Source organism: Hyperolius riggenbachi, chromosome 9 (assembly GCF_040937935.1).
Source record: "Hyperolius riggenbachi isolate aHypRig1 chromosome 9, aHypRig1.pri, whole genome shotgun sequence".
Classification (NCBI taxonomy): domain Eukaryota; kingdom Metazoa; phylum Chordata; class Amphibia; order Anura; family Hyperoliidae; genus Hyperolius; species Hyperolius riggenbachi.
Genome location: NC_090654.1, coordinates 40,272,306 through 40,293,751, shown reverse-complemented (window position 1 = coordinate 40,293,751; position 21,446 = coordinate 40,272,306). Strand labels below are relative to the sequence as shown.

General features: G+C 47.5%; 1 protein-coding gene across 6 annotated transcripts in view; it reads left to right on the top strand.

Moving 5' to 3' along the window:
• Positions 1 to 21,446, top strand: part of LOC137532262 (calcium/calmodulin-dependent protein kinase type 1-like) — a 247,196-nt gene that overhangs the window by 199,994 nt on the left and 25,756 nt on the right. For all 6 annotated transcript variants that reach the window (XM_068252574.1, XM_068252576.1, XM_068252577.1 and 3 more), the window contains 3 exons: positions 3,562 to 3,640; positions 10,870 to 10,957; positions 16,055 to 16,187. In XM_068252574.1, the coding sequence (XP_068108675.1) occupies positions 3,562 to 3,640; positions 10,870 to 10,957; positions 16,055 to 16,187 (300 nt within the window). The remainder of the gene's footprint in view (positions 1 to 3,561; positions 3,641 to 10,869; positions 10,958 to 16,054; positions 16,188 to 21,446) is intronic.

Below are 21,446 nucleotides of genomic sequence, written 5' to 3'. Positions count from 1 at the left end.
CCTGTCTCCCTTCCCCCCCCCCCATTCCTCTCCCAAGCCTCTGCCTTTCCTCCCCCCACCCCCCTGCCCGTCCCTCCGTAGCCTTTATCTCACCCCTCTCAATGGCCTCTGTCTCTCAGCTAACATTTGTGTCTCTCCACTCCACAGCCTCTGTCTGTCTGCCCCTCCCGCCTCTTCCTGTCTTCTCCCCCTACTCTGCTGGCCCTTCCCCTTCTGCCTCTGCCTCTCTTCTCTCCATCGGTCTTCCCTCCCCCCCCTCTGCCGGTCTTCCCTCCCCCCCTCTGCCTGTCTTCCCTCCCCCACTCCTCTGCCGGTCTTCCCTCCCCCACTCCTCTGCCGGTCTTCCCTCCCCCCCTCTGCTGGTCTTCCCTCCCCCCCTCTGCCGGTCTTCCCTCCCGCCTGTGTCGGTCTTCTCTCCATTGGTCTTCCCTCCCGCCTCTGCCGGTCTTCTCTCCATTGGTCTTCCTTCCCTCCCGCCTCTCCCGGTCTTCTCTCCATTGGTCTTCCTTCACTCCCGCCTCTGCCGGTCTTCTCTCCATTGGTCTTCCTTCCCTCCCGCCTCTGCAGGTCTTCTCTCCATTGGTCTTCCTTCCCTCCCGCCTCTGCCGGTCTTCCCTCCCGCCTCTGCCGGTCTTCCCTCCCGCCTCTGCCGGTCTTCCCTCCCGCCTCTGCCGGTCTTCCCTCCCGCCTCTGCCGGTCTTCCCTCCCGCCTCTGCCGGTCTTCCCTCCCGCCTCTGCCGGTCTTCCCTCCCGCCTCTGCCGGTAATCCCTCCCGCCTCTGCCGGTCTTCCCTCCCGCCTCTGCTGGTCTTCCCTCCATTGGTCTTCCCTCCCGCCTCTGCCGGTCTTCCCTCCATTGGTCTTCCCTCCCGCCTCTGCCGGTCTTCCCTCCATTGGTCTTCCCTCCCGCCTCTGCCTGTCTTTCCTCCATTGGTCTTCCCTCCCGCCTCTGCCAGTCTTCCCTCCCGCCTCTGCCGGTAATCCCTCCCGCCTCTGCCGGTCTTCCCTCCCGCCTCTGCTGGTCTTCCCTCCATTGGTCTTCCCTCCCGCCTCTGCCGGTCTTCCCTCCATTGGTCTTCCCTCCCGCCTCTGCCGGTCTTCCCTCCATTGGTCTTCCCTCCCGCCTCTGCCGGTCTTTCCTCCATTGGTCTTCCCTCCCGCCTCTGCCTGTCTTTCCTCCATTGGTCTTCCCTCCCGCCTCTGCCGGTCTTTCCTCCATTGGTCTTCCCTCCCGCCTCTGCCGGTCTTTCCTCCATTGGTCTTCCCTCCCGCCTCTGCCGGTCTTTCCTCCATTGGTCTTCCCTCCCGCCTCTGCCGGTCTTTCCTCCATTGGTCTTCCCTCCCGCCTCTGCCGGTCTTTCCTCCATTGGTCTTCCCTCCCGCCTCTGCCGGTCTTTCCTCCATTGGTCTTCCCTCCCGCCTCTGCCGGTCTTTCCTCCATTGGTCTTCCCTCCCGCCTCTGCCGGTCTTTCCTCCATTGGTCTTCCCTCCCGCCTCTGCCGGTCTTTCCTCCATTGGTCTTCCCTCCCGCCTCTGCCGGTCTTTCCTCCATTGGTCTTCCCTCCCGCCTCTGCCGGTCTTTCCTCCATTGGTCTTCCCTCCCGCCTCTGCCGGTCTTTCCTCCATTGGTCTTCTCTCCCGCCTCTGCCGGTCTTTCCTCCATTGGTCTTCCCTCCCGCCTCTGCCGGTCTTTCCTCCATTGGTCTTCCCTCCCGCCTCTGCCGGTCTTTCCTCCATTGGTCTTCCCTCCCGCCTCTGCCGGTCTTTCCTCCATTGGTCTTCCCTCCCGCCTCTGCCGGTCTTTCCTCCATTGGTCTTCCCTCCCGCCTCTGCCGGTCTTTCCTCCATTGGTCTTCCCTCCCGCCTCTGCCGGTCTTTCCTCCATTGGTCTTCCCTCCCGCCTCTGCCGGTCTTTCCTCCATTGGTCTTCCCTCCCGCCTCTGCCGGTCTTCCCTCCCGCCTCTGCCGGTCTTTCCTCCATTGGTCTTCCCTCCCGCCTCTGCCGGTCTTTTCTCCATTGGTCTTCCCTCCCGCCTCTGCCAGTCTTCCCTCCCGCCTCTGCCGGTCTTCCCTCCCGCCTCTGCCGGTAATCCCTCCCGCCTCTGCCGGTCTTCCCTCCCGCCTCTGCTGGTCTTCCCTCCATTGGTCTTCCCTCCCGCCTCTGCCGGTCTTCCCTCCATTGGTCTTCCCTCCCGCCTCTGCCGGTCTTCCCTCCATTGGTCTTCCCTCCCGCCTCTGCCTGTCTTTCCTCCATTGGTCTTCCCTCCCGCCTCTGCCGGTCTTTCCTCCATTGGTCTTCCCTCCCGCCTCTGCCGGTCTTTCCTCCATTGGTCTTCCCTCCCGCCTCTGCCGGTCTTTCCTCCATTGGTCTTCCCTCCCGCCTCTGCCGGTCTTTCCTCCATTGGTCTTCCCTCCCGCCTCTGCCGGTCTTTCCTCCATTGGTCTTCCCTCCCGCCTCTGCCGGTCTTTCCTCCATTGGTCTTCCCTCCCGCCTCTGCCGGTCTTTCCTCCATTGGTCTTCCCTCCCGCCTCTGCCGGTCTTTCCTCCATTGGTCTTCCCTCCCGCCTCTGCCGGTCTTTCCTCCATTGGTCTTCCCTCCCGCCTCTGCCGGTCTTTCCTCCATTGGTCTTCCCTCCCGCCTCTGCCGGTCTTTCCTCCATTGGTCTTCCCTCCCGCCTCTGCCGGTCTTTCCTCCATTGGTCTTCCCTCCCGCCTCTGCCGGTCTTTCCTCCATTGGTCTTCTCTCCCGCCTCTGCCGGTCTTTCCTCCATTGGTCTTCCCTCCCGCCTCTGCCGGTCTTTCCTCCATTGGTCTTCCCTCCCGCCTCTGCCGGTCTTTCCTCCATTGGTCTTCCCTCCCGCCTCTGCCGGTCTTTCCTCCATTGGTCTTCCCTCCCGCCTCTGCCGGTCTTTCCTCCATTGGTCTTCCCTCCCGCCTCTGCCGATCTTTCCTCCATTGGTCTTCCCTCCCGCCTCTGCCGGTCTTTCCTCCATTGGTCTTCCCCCCGCCTCTGCCGGTCTTTCCTCCATTGGTCTTCCCTCCCGCCTCTGCCGGTCTTTCCTCCATTGGTCTTCCCTCCCGCCTCTGCCGGTCTTTCCTCCATTGGTCTTCCCTCCCGCCTCTGCCGGTCTTTTCTCCATTGGTCTTCCCTCCCGCCTCTGCCGGTCTTCCCTCCATTGGTCTTCCCTTCCGCCTCTGCCGGTCTTTCCTCCATTGGTCTTCCCTTCCGCCTCTGCCGGTCTTCTCTCCATTGGTCTTTCCTCCCCGCCTCTGCCGGTCTTTCCTCCATTGGTCTTCCCTCCCGCCTCTGCCGGTCTTTCCTCCATTGGTCTTCCCTCCCGCCTCTGCCGGTCTTCCCTCCATTGGTCTTCCCTCCCGCCTCTGCCTGCCTGGCATCTATCTCCTGCAATCCTCAGTTACAGTTATCCAACCCACGCATTCTTATTCTCCTCATATGTAAAGAGCCAAGTGAGTGTAATGTGACACACCCTGACAATGTTTTCTGCAGGTAGCTCAGAATATCTGACTTTTCAAACCTTCTTTCTGATTTGCTTTCTGTAGCTAAAGATTTTATTCAGCACTTGATGGAGAAGGATCCCAACAAGCGGAACACCTGTGACCAAGCCCTGCAGCATCCTTGGTAAGAGATTTAACTATTGTCTCGGTCATTGACAGCTGAACCGTCTCCTCTGACACTATGGCGAATATCCCGGACTAGACTGGGTGAATGTATCTTTCCCCTGCATCCTGTCAGGATCCTGTACAACATCCTGTCAGTCATTCACATTGCCATTGTAACAATATTTGTGGACATATTGCAGGAAGCAGTGAATGGTATTAACATATATACCGACAGGCAAGGGAAAACCAAAGACCTCAATTAAACCTACTGTGAAGTATAGCGGTGCCTTCTTAAAGGAGACTGTCATGGAATATCATTGCAATGTACAGTATACTAAATAGGAATAACATCTGGAAACTTGTAATTATTGATCTTTCTTGTCCTCTTAAGGGCAGTGGCCCACTACAGCGCTTTTAGCCACGCTTTGGAATTACTGGCAATTCCAAAAGTGCCAGGCTATTTAAAGTCAATGAAGCAGAACCCATAGTGTGATTGATTGCAATCAAGGGCGTAGCAATAGCCATTGCAGCCATAGCAACTGCTATGGGGCCCTGGAGAGCAGGGGGCCCAGATGGTACTTAATGTGTTCACTTTTTTCTCCACCCGCTGACTTTGTCTCAGTGCCCATGGACTATACACAGTGTACAGTGTACGGCTACAGTGTAGCTGTAATTCCTATTATGGTCTATGGTGGCACCGGCAGTGCCCAAATATCCTGCACTGTTATTACAGCGCTCGGGAGGGGGGATACAAAAAATTAAGAAAAAAAATCACTTTATTTACTTTAAAAAAAATGACAATCGCAGCAGCAACCAGATACCACCAAAAGAAAGCTCTATTTGTGAGAAGAAAAGGAGGTAAAATTTATTTGGGTGCCAAGTTGTATGACCGCGCAATAAACCGTTGAAGTTGTGAAGTGCTGAATTGTAAAAAATGGCCTGGTCACTAGGTGGGGGGGGGAGGGGTATAAACCTCTGGGGCTCAAGTGGTTAAAGTTAGCAACAGCAAAACCTCAAAGTATATACATGTAGTCTCCGACTTACGAATGACCCGCCGATATGAATGGCATGGATTCTGTGTTTCCATGGGAACAGGTCAAAAAAATGTTTTTCCAAAATTGGACATGTAGTTTTTGAGAAAATCGTTCTAAAAAAAAAATCAAAGAATAAATGGCTTTTAAACTTGTATAAGCAGGTACAGAGGGCAGATGTGGCATAGAGGGGGGCACTGGAGGCACAGAGGGGGCACAGAAGAGGTACAGGGGACAGAGATGGCAGTCCCTATCTCGTTAATTAACCGGGGACTACTTGTACTCTCCTTTAGCTACAAATTAGACTAGTGCCTAAGCGGCTCCAAGCTATTACTCATGTGCACACCGGACTTGTGCAGACGCAGTGTTGTCGCACTTGTACACAGACAGGATCACGGCTGCGAGAGCAACTCCCACAAGCTCTTGTCAAAGATGCTTAGTGGGTCTGAGTGCTGGATCGGTGGGGTCATGGATGGTGGGGAAAACCTCAGTACTATCCAGCGGCTTCTTTCTACTAAGGTAAGGCCTTGTTCACATTATCACACGCAGATAACTGTGCGCTCGGAATGCAACGCGTACGATCAGACTCCATCTCAGTTTCCATGCGATGCGTGGCTCGTCCCATTTACTGTAGTGAATGGGTCAGCTGCACGTTTTGCTAAAGAATGCGTGCAGCATGCATTCGTGCACCGCACTGGTCAGGAACGCATGCAGTGTGAACAGTCTATGCACTTTCTGATGTCATGCATGTCGGCCTCCCGCACGTGTTGCCGAAATACAGACGGCAATGCGTGTAATGTGAACGAGGCCTAAGTATAATGATTCCAAATGGTAATTAATTCTATAATATAGTAACCTGGATAAGCTAAATTCATTTCCCTCAGTGGAGAGTTGCGTATTAGGAGAATCATTTGCATATCACTACTATCCAGAGACCCCTTAGAGTTCTCCACCAGATTGTCAGAGCTATCAAGTCCAATGGGTGCACATCTATATTTAGTCTGTCTGTTCTTCATCAGGGAAAGCATGGAGGTTCCTGGATAGTGCGGTGTTCAAATTCGGCATCATGAACTCTGCACAGCGGAATACTGCCGAGCCCCACACTTCAGTGTTAAACAAGCGGACAGGGTCAGGGGGAGTTCACTACTTGTGCTTCATGGCCCGTTTCATGTGATTCTGATACTTCCTCCTTCCAAGCCCAAAAGGAGGAAGTAACGTAGTCACATGAAGCACAAATAGTGATCTCCTGCTGACCCTGTCCGCTTGTTAGGTACTGAAATGGGGTTGAAAGGACAACTGAAGTGAGAGGTACAGTATATGGAGGCTGCCATGTTTATTTCCTTTTAAACAATACCAGTTGCCTGGCAGCCCTGCTGATCTTGGGCATCAGTAGTGTCTGAATCACCCACCTAAAATATGCATGCAGCTAATCCACTCGAATTGTCATATACATCTGATCTGCATGCTTATTCAGGGTTTATGGCTAAAAGTATTAGAAGCAGTAGATCTGCAGGGCAGCCGGGCAATGTGCATTGCCTAAAAGGAAATAAATATGGCAGCCTCGGCGCTAGTCTACTTTTAGAGAACCCAGCGGGAAACTTCTTAGAAAAATTCAGCTAACGTGATTGGGTGGACGGCACCCTTCGCGAACTGCTAGGTTTTGTATCGATGGTAGGTTTGAGATGTCTCCCAGTGAATATATGCAAATTAACCATTGTCGACCTTAGAAGCTAAACAACACCTCCAGAACCGCTGGAATGCAATGATGTGTCAGCTTGTGATTAGTACAGAGCCATAATAATCCAACATGCATACAGACTGTTTCGGATTGCATGATCCTCATCAGTGCATGGCATGGATTAATTTGCCTCAAGCTCACTCCAACCTGAATTATCGCAAATACTTTCTATTTAAGAAGACAAACTTTTGTTTTCCATGCATTTTAGTTTAGGGGGCTTTTTGGACCATTGTAGCCCCCTTACACACTCCAATGAGTTCTGGTTCACCATGAGCTTGCTGGTTAGTCTGTACCTATAGGTGGTAGTAAATTACAACCACACTATTCAGCCAATCACAATGCTTTGTGCTGTATAAGACACTGTGAATGGAGAACTGATCCTTATGAGGTTTCCTGCTGGGTTCCCTAAATTAGGCTAGCACTGCAGCCTCCATATCCCTCTCATTTCAGTTGACATTTAAGTGGGGTGTTCAGCAGTATTTGTGTGTTCTGAATTCTTTATGCCTCCAGAGATTGACTTTATAACACACAATATTAACTACTTACCGCACGCCGTGCAGTATATTCATGGCCTGGAAAAGGTCACTGGGTGCACCAGGGCCGTGAATACAAGTCTGCAGAGGCATGCGCAGTTCCCATTCATAAATTGAAGTCCCCGATGCAGTGAATACCGGTGTCTATGAGACGCCTACATTCATTGCATCTTTCCTGTTAAGTGCCATGCATTACTTCCGATTCACATGCTTACCTACGGTAGGTGAATCGGAAATGACTGAAGACATCTTGTGGCCAAATAGTAAATTACACAAATTCATTTTTACTAAAAATCCCCGCACTGAGTTTTTTAAAATTAACTATCTCCCTCCCACACCCTCCGATAGTACACAAAAAAACATTTACACAAAAAAATATATATAAGTAGTTACCTTAGTGACTAAAAATTAATAGTAATATACCCTCTTGACATAAATATTAAAAAAGTTCACTTTATGGGCTTGTTATTAGTGATGGACGCAAAACTGAAAAAATGCACCTTTTATTTCCCAAAAAAATATTGATGCCATACATTGTACTAGGGAAATATTTTAAACGTTACAATAACCGAGACAAATGCGCAAATAAAATGTGTGGCTTTTATACACAGTAAAATGTTTTGTTTTAACACTATAATGGCCAAAAACTGAGAAAAAAAGCCTTTCAATTTTTTTCTTATGATTCCAATTAAAATGCGTTTAGGATAAAATAATTCTTAGCATTCTGTACCTCCCAAAGAAATCCTACTTGGTGGCGAGAAAAACAAGATCTAGATCATTTTGCTGTAATTAGTAGTGATTAAGTTATTGGCGAAAGAAAGGGAGGAGCACTGACAGGTGAAAATTGCTCTGGTCCACAAGGGGAAAAACCCCTCAGTGGTGAAGTACTTAAGTCATGTAATTCCTATACTACCCTGTTTTGTGAAATAGACGTAATACTGTACTTTGTTGCTCTGGTAACCTGTTCCTATGCATCTACAGCACGCATTTAACACTGTTTAAAGGCTCACTATTGTTCCACTGACACCTTCACAATGTTACTATAAATCCTTCTCAATCGTATGTTCTCTATAACTGCATTCCTGTTCTATTAAAGAAGAACCGTAGCGAAAATAATAAATACAATTGCTCATTTTTTACAATATACATTTATGGGTTATTTAGCCAGTGTTTGACCATTGTAAAATCTTTCCTCACTCTGAAATGTATCACATCATCTTTAGTTCTGTCAGGTGATCTGTACAAAATGTTCGTTACTGAGAGTTCTATGTACATAGGGAGATACTGGTTGCTTGGCTGTTGGATACAGCCGTTATTTCCCACAATGCAACGCGGTTCACAGGCAGGAAACTGTCAGGATCAGGGTCATGACATCACACCGTAGGAGGGGTTTCACCACAATATCAGCCGTACAGACCCCCCTGATTTATTGGAGAAAGGTAGAGATGTCCTGTGTGAAGGGTATCTGCTACCGATTGGGATGAAGTTCAAACCAAGGATCTAGTTCCTCTATGTAAATCTGTAGGGAAAAATTCCCCCTGGGGAGTACTTGCCTTGGTAGGGGAAAGCCTCTGGATCCTTAAGAGGCATCTTCCCTAAGTAGAGGCGAACCAGTGCTGGCACCCCCGGAAATCTACTGACAAGGCTTGTCGGCGGTGCACAGTAGAACGGACCCGATCAGGCTTGGATTGTTCCGCTGGACCCCGAGGGGAAGCTGGTACTGCGCCTTCGCAGGCGCGCAGATATAACAATTATTGCGGTTTGGGGGAGTTATCGCTCGAAAAAAAAGGCACAGGAGGCCAGGGAAGCCTTATTAGGTTCCCAGGGGCGCTTTTTTCCTTACATGTTTTCTCTAAGGTCGAAACAAAAAAAAATGGTGAAGTTAAAAATGAGGGGCTGTCTTGTAGTAGAAGTAGTTTATATTTGATTATAGAGACTAGCGACAACCATACCTTGCAGGACCAGAGTGATGAGAATGGTGCGAGCGCACGGCAGCGAGTGATTGAAATCTACTCCTTGGCAGGGATAAGTGGCTGTAAGCGGGGCATAGATTTCAGGAACTGTAGCAGATACCCCCTTTCTCACGAGAAATCTTTACCTTTTCTCGAATAGATCATAAGGGACATATTTATGGTTGATATTTTGGTGAAACCCCACCCATTGTGTGATGTCATGACCATGGTCCTGACAGTTTGCTGTCTGTGAACCTTTTTTCCAACTGCCAAGCAAGTAAAATCTCCCTCTGTGCATAGAACTATCAGTAAGGAACATTTCGCAGTGATCACCTGCCAATACTAAAGATGTCACCACCAGTGATTCCTTTCAGTATGTAAATCAGGCAGAGGAAAGAGTTTACAATGTACAAACACCGACTAAATCTATAAATGAATATTGTAAATGAATTCGTTATTTTCACTACAGTTCCTCTGTAAAGTCCAGAAGCAATTAAAAAATAGCATTCATGTGCAGATATTACTCACAAGCGTAGGTGTGGTGCTTGTTGCAGTCTCTTGCTGCCGGACTTGTGATGTAGTACCATAGGTACTGGACTAACGGTCACTGGTAACTTTGTACAGTTACATGCACCCTCCTACAGCCCAGGACTTCTCTCTAATCTACAAATCTTGATTATGTACAGAGAGACTCTCCCAGTGAGTGCAGCCATGTGACTGTGATTAACTGACTTTTTAGCAACCAGCATTGTGCTCCAAAATGACACAGGTGGCAAATTGTTCCCCACAAGATCATTTGTTATATTTCCTGGCCAACATTACACAATATGATCTTCGCTCATCTCCAGGATTTTTTAAGAATTTTGGGAGGTATTTTACTTGCTCCTGAAAACTGGCTTTTTATAATAGATTTTTTTTTATAGAAAGTGTTAACTGTTTTGCACTTTAAATTATGTGAGACAAAGCAAGTCTCAGGATTTATACTTGCCTTGGGCTTCCTACAGCCCCCTGTTGCACACTGCAAGTGATTCCGATTCAGATTCCGCTTTTTAATCAGTTTTTACATCCAATTCAGATTACGATTTGCAGTTTGCTCCCTGCACACTGCAAATCGGAATCGGAATCTGATGTAAAAACTGATTAAAAAGCGGAATCTGAATCGGAATCACTTGCAGTGTGCAAGAGGCCTTAAGCGGTTTTAAACTGACAAAATATTCAATAAAAAAATGTTTTCCTACTTTTTATAACACATACAGTTCTCATATTTGCTTTTGTGCACAAGTATTATTCATTTAGAAATTATAAGTTCCCAAAGTACAGTTGATTTACTTTGAAAGCTGCTGGTGCATTTTATTCATAACTGTTGTATTTCTGTTGTAAATGCACCCAGTAATGATTTCTGAGCAGTGTATTAGTTCAGGACTCATTAGCAGAAGTTTCTGCACAGTCAGAGAATGTTTACTTAATTGTATCAAGTGAAGAATGTAAACACCAGATAAGGTTATCACCAGTTGGGATGAGGCTGCCCCTGCAGGAGAAAAAGTCAGTCCTGTGATTTAAACCTTTGAATGCTGTTTACTAAAAAAAAAAAATTGTGTTAGTATTTTATATGCTGTAAATAATCTTTTAGAGCAAAGAAGAAATGCTGAGCTTCATTCCACTTTAAGGCCGGTCGGTCCCTCACCGTCTCTTCTGGCTGCTCCTGTCCTGTGCTGGACGGTCCAGTACTCCTGGCTAAGTCGCGCATGAGCGGCCTGGCCGTGCCGGTTCTTCTGTCATGCTCCCATGGCTGGGAGCATTCCACGCGTATGCCACGAAATGCAACTCAGTCTGCCCAATGGGTGGCCCGGGGAAATGGTGAGGGACCAAGCGGCCTCAAGGGGGGCTGGAGGAAGCCCCAGGTGAGTATAAAACCTGAGACGTCTTTTATCTCACGTGCACTTTAATTGTTTCTGGTTACTTTGCTGATTATTATTGATCTTTCCCTTCCTCAGGATTGCCGGGGACACAGCTCTGGATAAGAACATTCACGAGTCAGTCAGTGAACAGATCAGAAAGAATTTTGCCAAAAGTCGGTGGAAGGTGAGTGAGGTTGGGTACCTTATGTTCTTCAACGTGAACCTGCACCCAAATACCGTAAAGTATCAAACCTGTCAAAACTGTGTACGTGCTGTTGACATTGAATAATTTCCCCATGTCCTAACTCCTAATATTCCCTTGCTCTGAAATGCTCGCGCTCTCTCTCTCTCCCTCTCCTTCTCACTCTCTCTCTCTCTCTCTCTCTCTCTCTCTCTCTCACACACACACACACACGCACACACACACACACACACACACACACACACACACACTCACACACACACTCTCACACACACACTCTCACACACACACTCTCACACACACACTCTCACACACACACTCTCACACACACACTCTCACACACACACTCTCACACACACACTCTCACACACACACTCTCACACACACACTCTCACACACACACTCTCACACACACACTCTCACACACACACTCTCACACACACACTCTCACACACACACTCTCACACACACACTCTCACACACACACTCTCACACACACACTCTCACACACACACTCACACACACACACTCACACACACACACTCACACACACACACTCTCACACACACACACACACACTCTCACACACACACTCACACACTCTCACACACACACTCACACTCACACACGTTGTAAATTATGCCCTTCCCTTCTTACATCACATGGCTGCTTTCATTTGCTAAATGCCACCATCTCTAGTCATCTAATGTTGATGACAGAATCGGTGGTCACCAGTCTTCAGCTTACCTAGAACAGCTTTTCCTGTGAGAGCGGTAAAAGCACAGCCCAGGGCCTCGTGTATAGGAAGTATTTGAGTTTGTTGCTTAAAGTATCCCATTACGTTTGTTTCATTTACATCTAACAAGGACCATGGGAAAAATAACACAAAAGCATTCTGCGAAACAACAAAAATATAATATAAAAAAAAATCTGCATCTAAAGTCCAGTTTTCAGATGTAAACTCTTCAAACAATATCTGATTTTACCTCTGTGCAGGTTTTATCTTCCACCACCACATCAAAATAAGGGAATACGCTCAGCAGCTCCTAAGACCCAGTTCACAAGGTCTTATCCCGTATTATACAGGGTGGGCAATTTATTTTTATACACCTTAATAAAATGGGAATGGTTGGTGATATTATTTTCCTGTTTGTGGCACATTAGTATATGTGAGGGGAAAACTTTTCAAGATGGGTGGTGACCATTGCGGCCATTTTGAAGTCGGCCATTTTGAATCCAACGTTTTTTCAATAGGAAGAGGGTCATGTGACCCATCAAACTTATTGGGAATTTCACAAGAAAAACAATGGTGTGCTTGGTTTTGACGCAACGTTATTCTTTTATGAGTTCTTTATAAGTTTCTCTTTGTTTACAGCCATTGACATGTCGCTGAGGTTAACGCATGAGGGGCGGATAGAAATTGTGTTGGTGTCTGAATGCAGTAACCGGGTCTTTGCAGCAGATTTCAATGCAAGACACTCTACGAGTCCACCCATCTCCCATGCTACAGTTAGCAAACTGCTTTCAAACTGCTAAGTTTCATGAAACTGGTTCAGTGTTGGATTTGCCAAAATGTGGACACGTGAAATCTGTCACTAATGAAGAAACATCAGTGGCTGTCCCAGCTTCATTCAGCAAGAGCCCAGAGTGTAGCATTCGCCGCATGTCACTGGAGAGTGGCATTAGTCGAACATCCCTTTGGTGGATATTAGCTATTTATAAATGGCACCCTTACAAACTCCAGCTACTGCAGCATCTCAACGAGGATGACCCAGATTGGCGCACTGAATTTGCAGAATGGGCAAAACAAAAATTGGAACAGGACCCTCAGTTTACACAGAAGATTTTGTTCAGTGATGAGGCAAACTTTTATGTGAATGATGAAGTTAACAAACAAAACCACCGCTATTGGTCTGACACCCACATTGGATAGATCCCTCCAAGACTGTTGGAACAAAAAAATTGATGGTATGGTGTGGTATATGGGGTACAAAGATAGTGGGGCAATTCTTCATCAATGGAAACCTCAAGGCCACTGGATATGCGAAATTGCTACATGATGATGTGTTTCCCTCTTTATGCACTGAAGCTGGCACGTTCCCTGAGTTTTTCCAGCAAGATGGGTGTCAGGTCCGAGCATTCCTAGATGAATAGTTTCCTGGATAGTGGATTCATCGTCGTGGGCCAGTTGAATGGCCCCAAGGTCTCCCGATCTGACCCCCTTAGACTTTTATCTTTGGGGTCATCTAAAGGCAATTGTCTATGCTGTGAAGATACGAGATGTGCAGCACCTGAAACTACGGATACTGGAAGCCTGTGCTAGCATTTCTCCTGCGGTGTTGCTATCAGTGTGTGAAGAGTGGGAGAAGAGGGTTGCATTGACAATCCAACACAATGGGCAGCACATTGAACACCTTTTATAACTTGTAAATAACTCATGAAAAATAAAGTTACATTAAAACCAAGCACACCATTGTTTTTCTTGTGAAATTCCCAATAAGTTTGATGTCTCCTCTAAGTGTAAACTGTTGACACACAAGTCCACCACGCCCAACCGGTTTTACTAATCAATAGTGCGCAGAGCCCCTGAGGAAGCTATTGATGCATGAAACCGGTTGGCGTGTCGGACGTGTGTGCGGTGATGGTGCCCTGCATATATTGACCGATGCCTTATCTGTCAATCAGGTCCCTGATATACAGGCTTGGATGCAAGTCCCGATTCATTTTATATGGTTTTAACTTTAATCTGCAATAAATTGTCAACAGTTTACACTTAGAGGAGACTCGTTTTGCTTTTTTGTAATATTTGTTGATGTGATGATTTTGATGACGATGACTCTGATGTGGAGGTCGATAGTAATGACGCCTACTGTTGATTTTGTAATATGCCATAAGGCCTTGTAAGTTGGGTCTTAGCAACTGGTATGCGAATAGGCTTATTTTGGTGTGGTGGTGGAAGACTTGCGCTGAAGTAAAATTAGAAAGAAGATAGAGCACCCAATGAGTTGTGTAGCGTGCCCAGACCCCTACCCCAGCACTTCAAGGGGTACGCAGTACAGTAGTTCAAGGATGGGTCGGCACCACCGAAGATAAATTATAGCTCTTTTATTGAAGGCAAGGCTGCAATGACAGACTGCTGTTTCAGGCAAGCATGCCCGAAACAGAAGTCTGTCATTGCAGCCTTTCCTTCAATAAAAGAGCTATAATTTATCTTCGGTGGTGGCGACCCATCCTTGAACTACTGTAGTAAAATTAGATAATGACCATTGGAAGCAGGACAAATGTTTCAGGAAACCAGCTGTTGTTTTTGATGTACACTGAGGAAGGCGAATGCTGGGCACAGAGACTTCCTGTTCCCAGGGTTGCCAACCCAATTTCTTATTTTTCCTGGACAAAATGGGTCAAAAGTCTGGACACCCCAAGGTGTGGACGGACAAGGGGCGGAGTCAGGGGTGGAGCCAGTAGCGGTCTTTTTAGGGAACTTTGTGCGATTTTGACAAAACTGTACCTGTTGTACATAGATTTCCACTGTGCCAAGAGGTTCTGCAGCAGCTTTGTGCAAAGCTTACAACAAATATCATACAACTGCTGTGTCTCTACAACGTGCCTCCATCTCCCATGTTGCTTTATCATTGTCACTAGCAGTAATAGACAGACACCTTAAAGCAAGAGGTTCTGCAGCAGCCACAATTCTGAGTTACTCCTCCGGCTCCAGTCAGTGACAGCTTCTTCTCCTGTCATCGCAGCAGGCGGCACTAGTAGCGACAGTCAGGTGTGGTACTGTGGTGGCAGGCTGCAGACAGGACTCTGGCAGGAGAATGGGGGAGTCAGGGGACCCATCTCAGACTGACAGTGTCTCTCACGCATCACTCACTCACCCTAAATTCAGAATGCTGCCGGGGCTGGGCTTGCTGTGGCTGCTCCTTTCCTTGTGTGTCCTCCTCATGACTGGCTGGCCGGGCTGTGTGACGTAGCTGCCCTCTCTCTTATTGGCAGCAGAGGCGCTAGCAGTCGATTTGTCATTGGACGGGAGGAGGGAGGCTGAGGGAGGAGGAGCAGATTCAGAGAGGAAGAACGAAGCGTAGAGATGGATTACATTTATCTGTATTTGGAAGGACACGTGCCCAGGAAACACGCGCAGTACGGACAGCGTTTTTTTAAAGAGGTTTTGTACTGACAGTCCATATACATACGGACGCTTGGCAACCCTGCCTGTTCCCCATGTAAACATGAACTAGAAAATCTGCAGGCCACAAATGGATAGCAGGCAATTCTTTACTGACGCACATTTTGTCTGTGCATACCTCAACTCATTCATCTCATCACAGATTTCCTATATAGAGTACAATATTTTTCAATTTGATATGGGGCAATAGAGTAGGGGGCCCAGAGCTGTAAGGGGGCCCCAACTATTACATCACTTCCTCTGATAAACGGCTCCATCCTTCAGATCAGGTGTTTTTTGTGGCTACACTTGTTATGGTGGGAAGATTACAATGTCCACACTTGATTTAGAACCCTCGCAAGATGGGCATCCACACTGTGCAGGTCACAAGAGGTAGGCAAGGGAAAGGGTGTGAATATTGCGTGGCCCCATCAAAGTTTTGCTGGGGAGCACAATGATTTGTAGTTACACCCCTGCACATAGCTGGGGCCTGGTAAAAGATTAAAGCAAGTGTAAATCAAAAGGTGACCAAGAGGGGGCACTGTGCTTCTGCAAATAGTCTTCTTGCCTTGAAAAGCCTCAGAATGCCAACCTGCATTGAGTAGATAGAAGCATTTAGTTTGATGAAATGCTCGTTCTTCAATCCATGGGACCCAGAATTATATACCATCATGATTTCCCCAACCATAACTAGTGCCGCCGTAACACCTGATGTGGAAAGTGTGTGTATACACATACTTTGTACCCTTGGTCTGGTATACATATGTATAAACACGTAGTGAGGACCAAGGCAACTGCCTGCTTTTCATGTGCCCAAAAATAGCCACTGACCTCTTGTCTCTTTTGATTGATAAACCTAAAATGTGTAGATTTTTTCATTTAAACCATCTCCGATCTCTTCTTTTTGTCATCAGCAAGCATTTAATGCCACCGCCGTGGTTCGTCACATGCGAAAACTGCAACTGGGCACTAGCCAGGAGGGGCCAGGGCAGACCACACCCACCAGCCCGTGTCATGGTAACTTACTGGTGCCTGGAGACAACCGTGGTGAGTACCATCTGAGACCGGTGTGCTTCGAAGCCCTCGTTCAGTGCATGTGATTGTATGCATTGCTAAATAATGCTAATCTACTGACGGGTCGCTTGTCGCTACAAATTGTGGAGCTCAATGTAGAGTTCCTCCTAAACATGTCAGAGCAACAAAAGTCTGTTTCCCTTCCTCGTGAATATGATTATTATTATGGATTGTATTCCTAAATAGGCATTATTATTATTATTATTATTATTATTATTATTATTATTATTACAGTGATGTGCAATACATAAATAGGGAGACAGACCAGGTCCAAGCTACAAAATCATACAACGGACTTCCAAGTCTTACAGTCCACAGTTCAAATCCAAGTTAATCCGTAATAAGGGTCTCCGATGAAGGGAGTGCTTGCTACAGAAGGGGGGGGGGGGACCCTGCCAGAGGCTTACAATGTATGTGGAGAGGACAGGGACAGACTAGGTATGGGTTGTAGAATAGGATCTCAGTAGAGTGAGTAGGGTAGGTGATTTGTAAGAGGTGATTTTTGAGGGTTTGTTTGAAGGTGTGGGGCTAGCCTGATGGGTGTAAGGGATTTCCAGAGAGTGGGGGCAGCTCTTGAGAAGTCATGCAGTCTCTCATGGGAGATGCGTGGGACAGTCAGGCGCAAGTTGTTGGAGGATCAGATGGGGCGGCCGGGTGCATTTTTGTGGACGAGTTGAGAGATGTGGACTGAGCAGGTCTTGTGTACAGATTTGTAGGCCAGGCACATAATTTTGAAGGTAATCCTAGAGCAGATAGGGAGCCAGTGGAAGGAATGTATTAGTCTGGCTGCCACATTCATGGCGGATTGTAGGGAGGCAATGCGGTTTGAAGGGAGGCCGGACAGAAGGGCGATTCAGTAGTCGAGGCTAGAGAATTACAAGGAAATGAGGAGTTTGGTGGTTTATAAGGTCAGCAAGGCATGGATCTTGGATATGTTGCAGAGGTGGAAGTTACAGGGATGTGTGACCTTTTAGAAGAGGAAGGACGAGTGGAGTGAGGAGGATGAGTGGAAGGAGAGCGTAGGATGGGGAGAGGTGAGTGACGAGGATGGGCAAGAGGCTTGATGAGGAAGGGAGAGAGTTGAGTGACGAGGATGGGGGAGAGGTGAGTGACGAGGATGGGTGAGAGGCTTTACGAGGATGGGGAGAGGTGAGTGACGAGGATGGGTGAGAGGCTTTACGAGGATGGGGAGAGGTGAGTGACGAGGATGGGCGAGAGGATAGACGAGAGGAGTGATAAGGTAGTCTGGCTATGACATTACTGATGGATAGTAATAACAAGTTTAGTTAGCGGAATACCTCAACAGAACAGAGGCTGTTACAGTAAAGGAATCAGGAGATATCAGTATAAAGTAGCCAATCAAGATGTTTTGTCATGTAAGGTAATCGTTGATCCATAAAATTGCCTCCAAAGTGAAATTTAATCGAAAACGATTACCCCATTCTTATCAGTCTGAACAACCGAAGAATCAATTTGCTGTAAAAAAAAATAAAAAAAAATAAATAAAAAAAAATTACTGAAACACTCTCTGTATTGAGCCATTAGGCTGTACTGTGCATTGACCAGCTTGATATTCAGATTAGTTTCAGCAACAACAAAAAATAGAAATGGTCAGCAAGCCAGAGTATACTGTATGCAGGCTGATGTGTTTGGATTCTGTCCCATTGTGCTGTCTTTGCCGCAGCTGTCGTTGGAGCTGATGTGGTATACTTGGACTTTACGAACCCTTGTGAGTTGGTTCATCAGCAGAGCCTACTGGCTCGAATCAAGAGCCTCGGACGAGGAGGTAATGTAGAGTAGGTAGTTAGTGAGCTTCAAGCTGAGGGCACCACCCTGGGATATAGCATACCTCCCAACATTTTAAAATTAGAAATCGGGACACAGGCCACACCCCCAACACACACCCTAGCCACACCCCCAAGTCACGCCTACCATAACGTTTTTCATTTTCTTTGTTTTTTGTTTTTTTTTAATATTGATTCCCTTATATTTTTTTAATAAATATATCCCTCCATATACCCTGCCCGTAGGTGGGGCTAACTGTAATGTAGTTATACCAGCTAATGTAGTTACATAAAAAAATGCACATAATGACAGACAGCGTTTCCCAAGTAAATGCACATAAGAGACAGCGTTTCACCAGTAAATGCAGGTAATGACAGTCTTTCACCAGTAAATGCACGTAATGAGACAGCATTTCCCCAGTAAATGCACATCAGAGACAGATTTTCACCACTAAATGCACATAAGAGACAGATTTTCACCACTAAATGCACATAAGAGAAGGCTTTTCACCACTAAATGCACATAAGTGACAGCTTTTCACCACCAAATGCACATAAGTGACAGCTTTTCACCACCAAATGCACATAAGTGACAGCTTTTCACCACCAAATGCACATAAGTGACAGCTTTTCACCACTAAATGCACATAATAAGAGACAGCTTTTCACCAGTAAATGCACATAATAAGAGACAGCTTTTCACCAGTAAATGCACATAAGAGACAGCTTTTCACCAGTAAATGCACATAATGACAAACAGCCAGTTGTCCCCAGTATATGTAGCCAGGAATATATGTGCCCAGTATATGTAGCCAGAGGTGTATGTCCCCAGTATATGTAGTCCGGGGTATATGTGCCCAGTATATGGAGTCAGGGGTATATGTGCCTAGTATATGGAGTCAGGGGTATATCTGCCCAGTATATGTAGTCAGGGGTATATGTCCCAGTACATGTAGGCAGGTGTATATGTGTCCAGTATATATAGCCAGCGGTATATGTGCCCAGTATACAGTATGTAGGCAGGGGTATATGTGCCCAGTATATGTAGGCAGGGGTATATGTGCCCAGTATATGTAGGCAGGGGTATATGTGTCCAGTATATGTAGGCAGGTGTATATGTGGCCAGTATATGTAGGCAGGAGTATATGTCCCCAGAATAGGTAGCCAGGTGTCTTCCCCCCCCCCCCCCCCCAGGAGGCGAGCAGCGCAGTGGAGGGAGAGCGGTGGGCACAGCAGTGGAGAAGGGGGGCCATCTCTCCATCCCCCCCCCTTCCCTCACCTTAGGGTGCTCTCCCTCCCTCGCTGTCCCCTCCGGAACTAAGTGCGGTGGCTGGCAGAGGGGCGGAACTTACCTTCCGTGTCTCCGTCTGGTCTCGTCGCAGGCGCGGGATGATTTGCCACTACTCTGGTCTGATCCAGAGCAGCGGCTGCGGCACCAGAACTTCCGGCGCTTGGAGCGACACGGAAGGTAAGTCCTGCCCACTGCCAAACGCCGCCACACTTGTATCGGAGGAGAGAGCGAGGGAGGGAGAACACCCTAAGGTGAGGGAAGGGGGGGGGGAGATGGCCCCCTTCTCTGCCGCTGCTCACAGCTTTCCCTCCACTGCACTGCTCTCCTCCTGCTACGGTCGGCTGTCAACACTGACAGCCGCCCGGTACTTGGGGGCTCATACCGGGATAGCGGGAGAGCCCCCCAAAATCTGGAGAATCCCGAAGAAAATGGGACGGTTGGGGACTATGGATATAGAGACAACAAAACGCTGATCTGCCAACTTATCCTTTGGATGCAAAGTGTGGCGCCTACAGGCAGGAAGAGCCTGACTATTTTTTACAATCTCGTTAGCGACATCACTTCCTGAAGCAGCGCTCTCTACTCCGTAGAATCCACATTCTGTATCTATGGTGTGAGTTGGAAGTTGATAAGCATCTCGGTGTATGAACATCAATGAACAAAACCTGCTTCCCTCCAATGACGTCAATTCACAAAGCCGTACTACCTTCAGTAAAGCCGAAAACAGCTGATTTTACTGAAAATTTTGTGAAATGTCATTTGCCTAAACCAGTTACCGCATGGAAACCTGAAATTACTGACTAGTGAGGAAAAATACAGAATGGAATACTGCATGAGGTTAAAATCTTAGGGTAATTTACTGAAAAACTACATGACAATTCACTACTATTACCACATATGTGAAAATCCTAGTGAATTTGGAAAGTAAGCCTAAAATGTCCCCATCCATGAGAACTCCCATCATTTCCTGTCCAGACAGGAAGTAAAGACTTCTCGCTAAGATGGGAAGAGACAGCAACCAATAAAATATTTATTTTTGTTTAGAGGGGAGAAGGGTTAAGCACGTCCTAATAGCCTTAGATCAGGTAAACCATCAATACCTGACTGTTGTTGAGCACTTATCTGGATATCGCTGTGCACCACTTGGTATTCCGTCAGAAGTCAGCCGAAAGATTCAGATTGACGTCACTGCTAGCTTTGTACAGACTAGAGGTATAGTACAGGTTTGCATGCGGGTTCCTCCTGAGACCCCCCAACCCTACAGTGATTTGCAAAAAGAAGGTCCTGTCGCAATCAATGTTTGTATGCTGAGAGCCTTAATCCTCATTGGGTGAGAATGTTTAGGATCACTTTTGAGATCTAGTTTTGATTGCTGTATTTTCCTCTCCCTGTGTCCATAAGTATTGATAAAGCCACAAACCTCCATGGAGAGTTTGAGAACTAAATGTTAGGGAGAATCTCTGCAATGAACACACAGACCATGATTTCCCCAGTTATGTTTGTCATTTTTTCTATTCTATTAAAATTAAAACAAAAACAAACATTCCTATAATTGGACTAGAAATATACTTATAAGGTGCCCTATTCTGAGTGACCCCATTGTCTCCTAGCTCTGCCCCCCCCCCCTTCCTTTGCCAGGTCCCCCCCCCCCTCCTTTGCTACGCCCTCCCCCTCCTTTCGCCAAGTCCCCTCACCTCTCTTTCACCAAGTCTTTTCCCACCTACCTTAGCCTGGTCGCTTCTTCCCTTCCTTCAGTGTGTCCCTTACCCCTCTCCCTTCCTTCATCACGTCTCTCACCCGTCCTTTCTTTGCCATGACATTTCCCCTCCCCCCCCCCCCCCCCACCCCTGTGCATTGCCACATTCTTTCCACCTTCTTTTTCCACGACCCTTACCCACTACCTTTGCCACGTCGCTTACCCCTTTCTTTAGCATGTACCTTACCCCTCTTCCTTCAGTACCTCCCTTCAACCCCTTCCTTTGCCACATCTCTTTTCCCCCTACCAATGCCATGTTCCTTCCCCCTTACTTCATTATGTCCCTTCCCCCTCTTCCTTTACCACATCTCTTACGCCCTTCCTTCACATTGTCCCTTCCCCCTTCCTTCTCCGCGTCCATTCCCTCCTTCCTTCGCCATGTCTCTTCCCCTTTTCTTTTG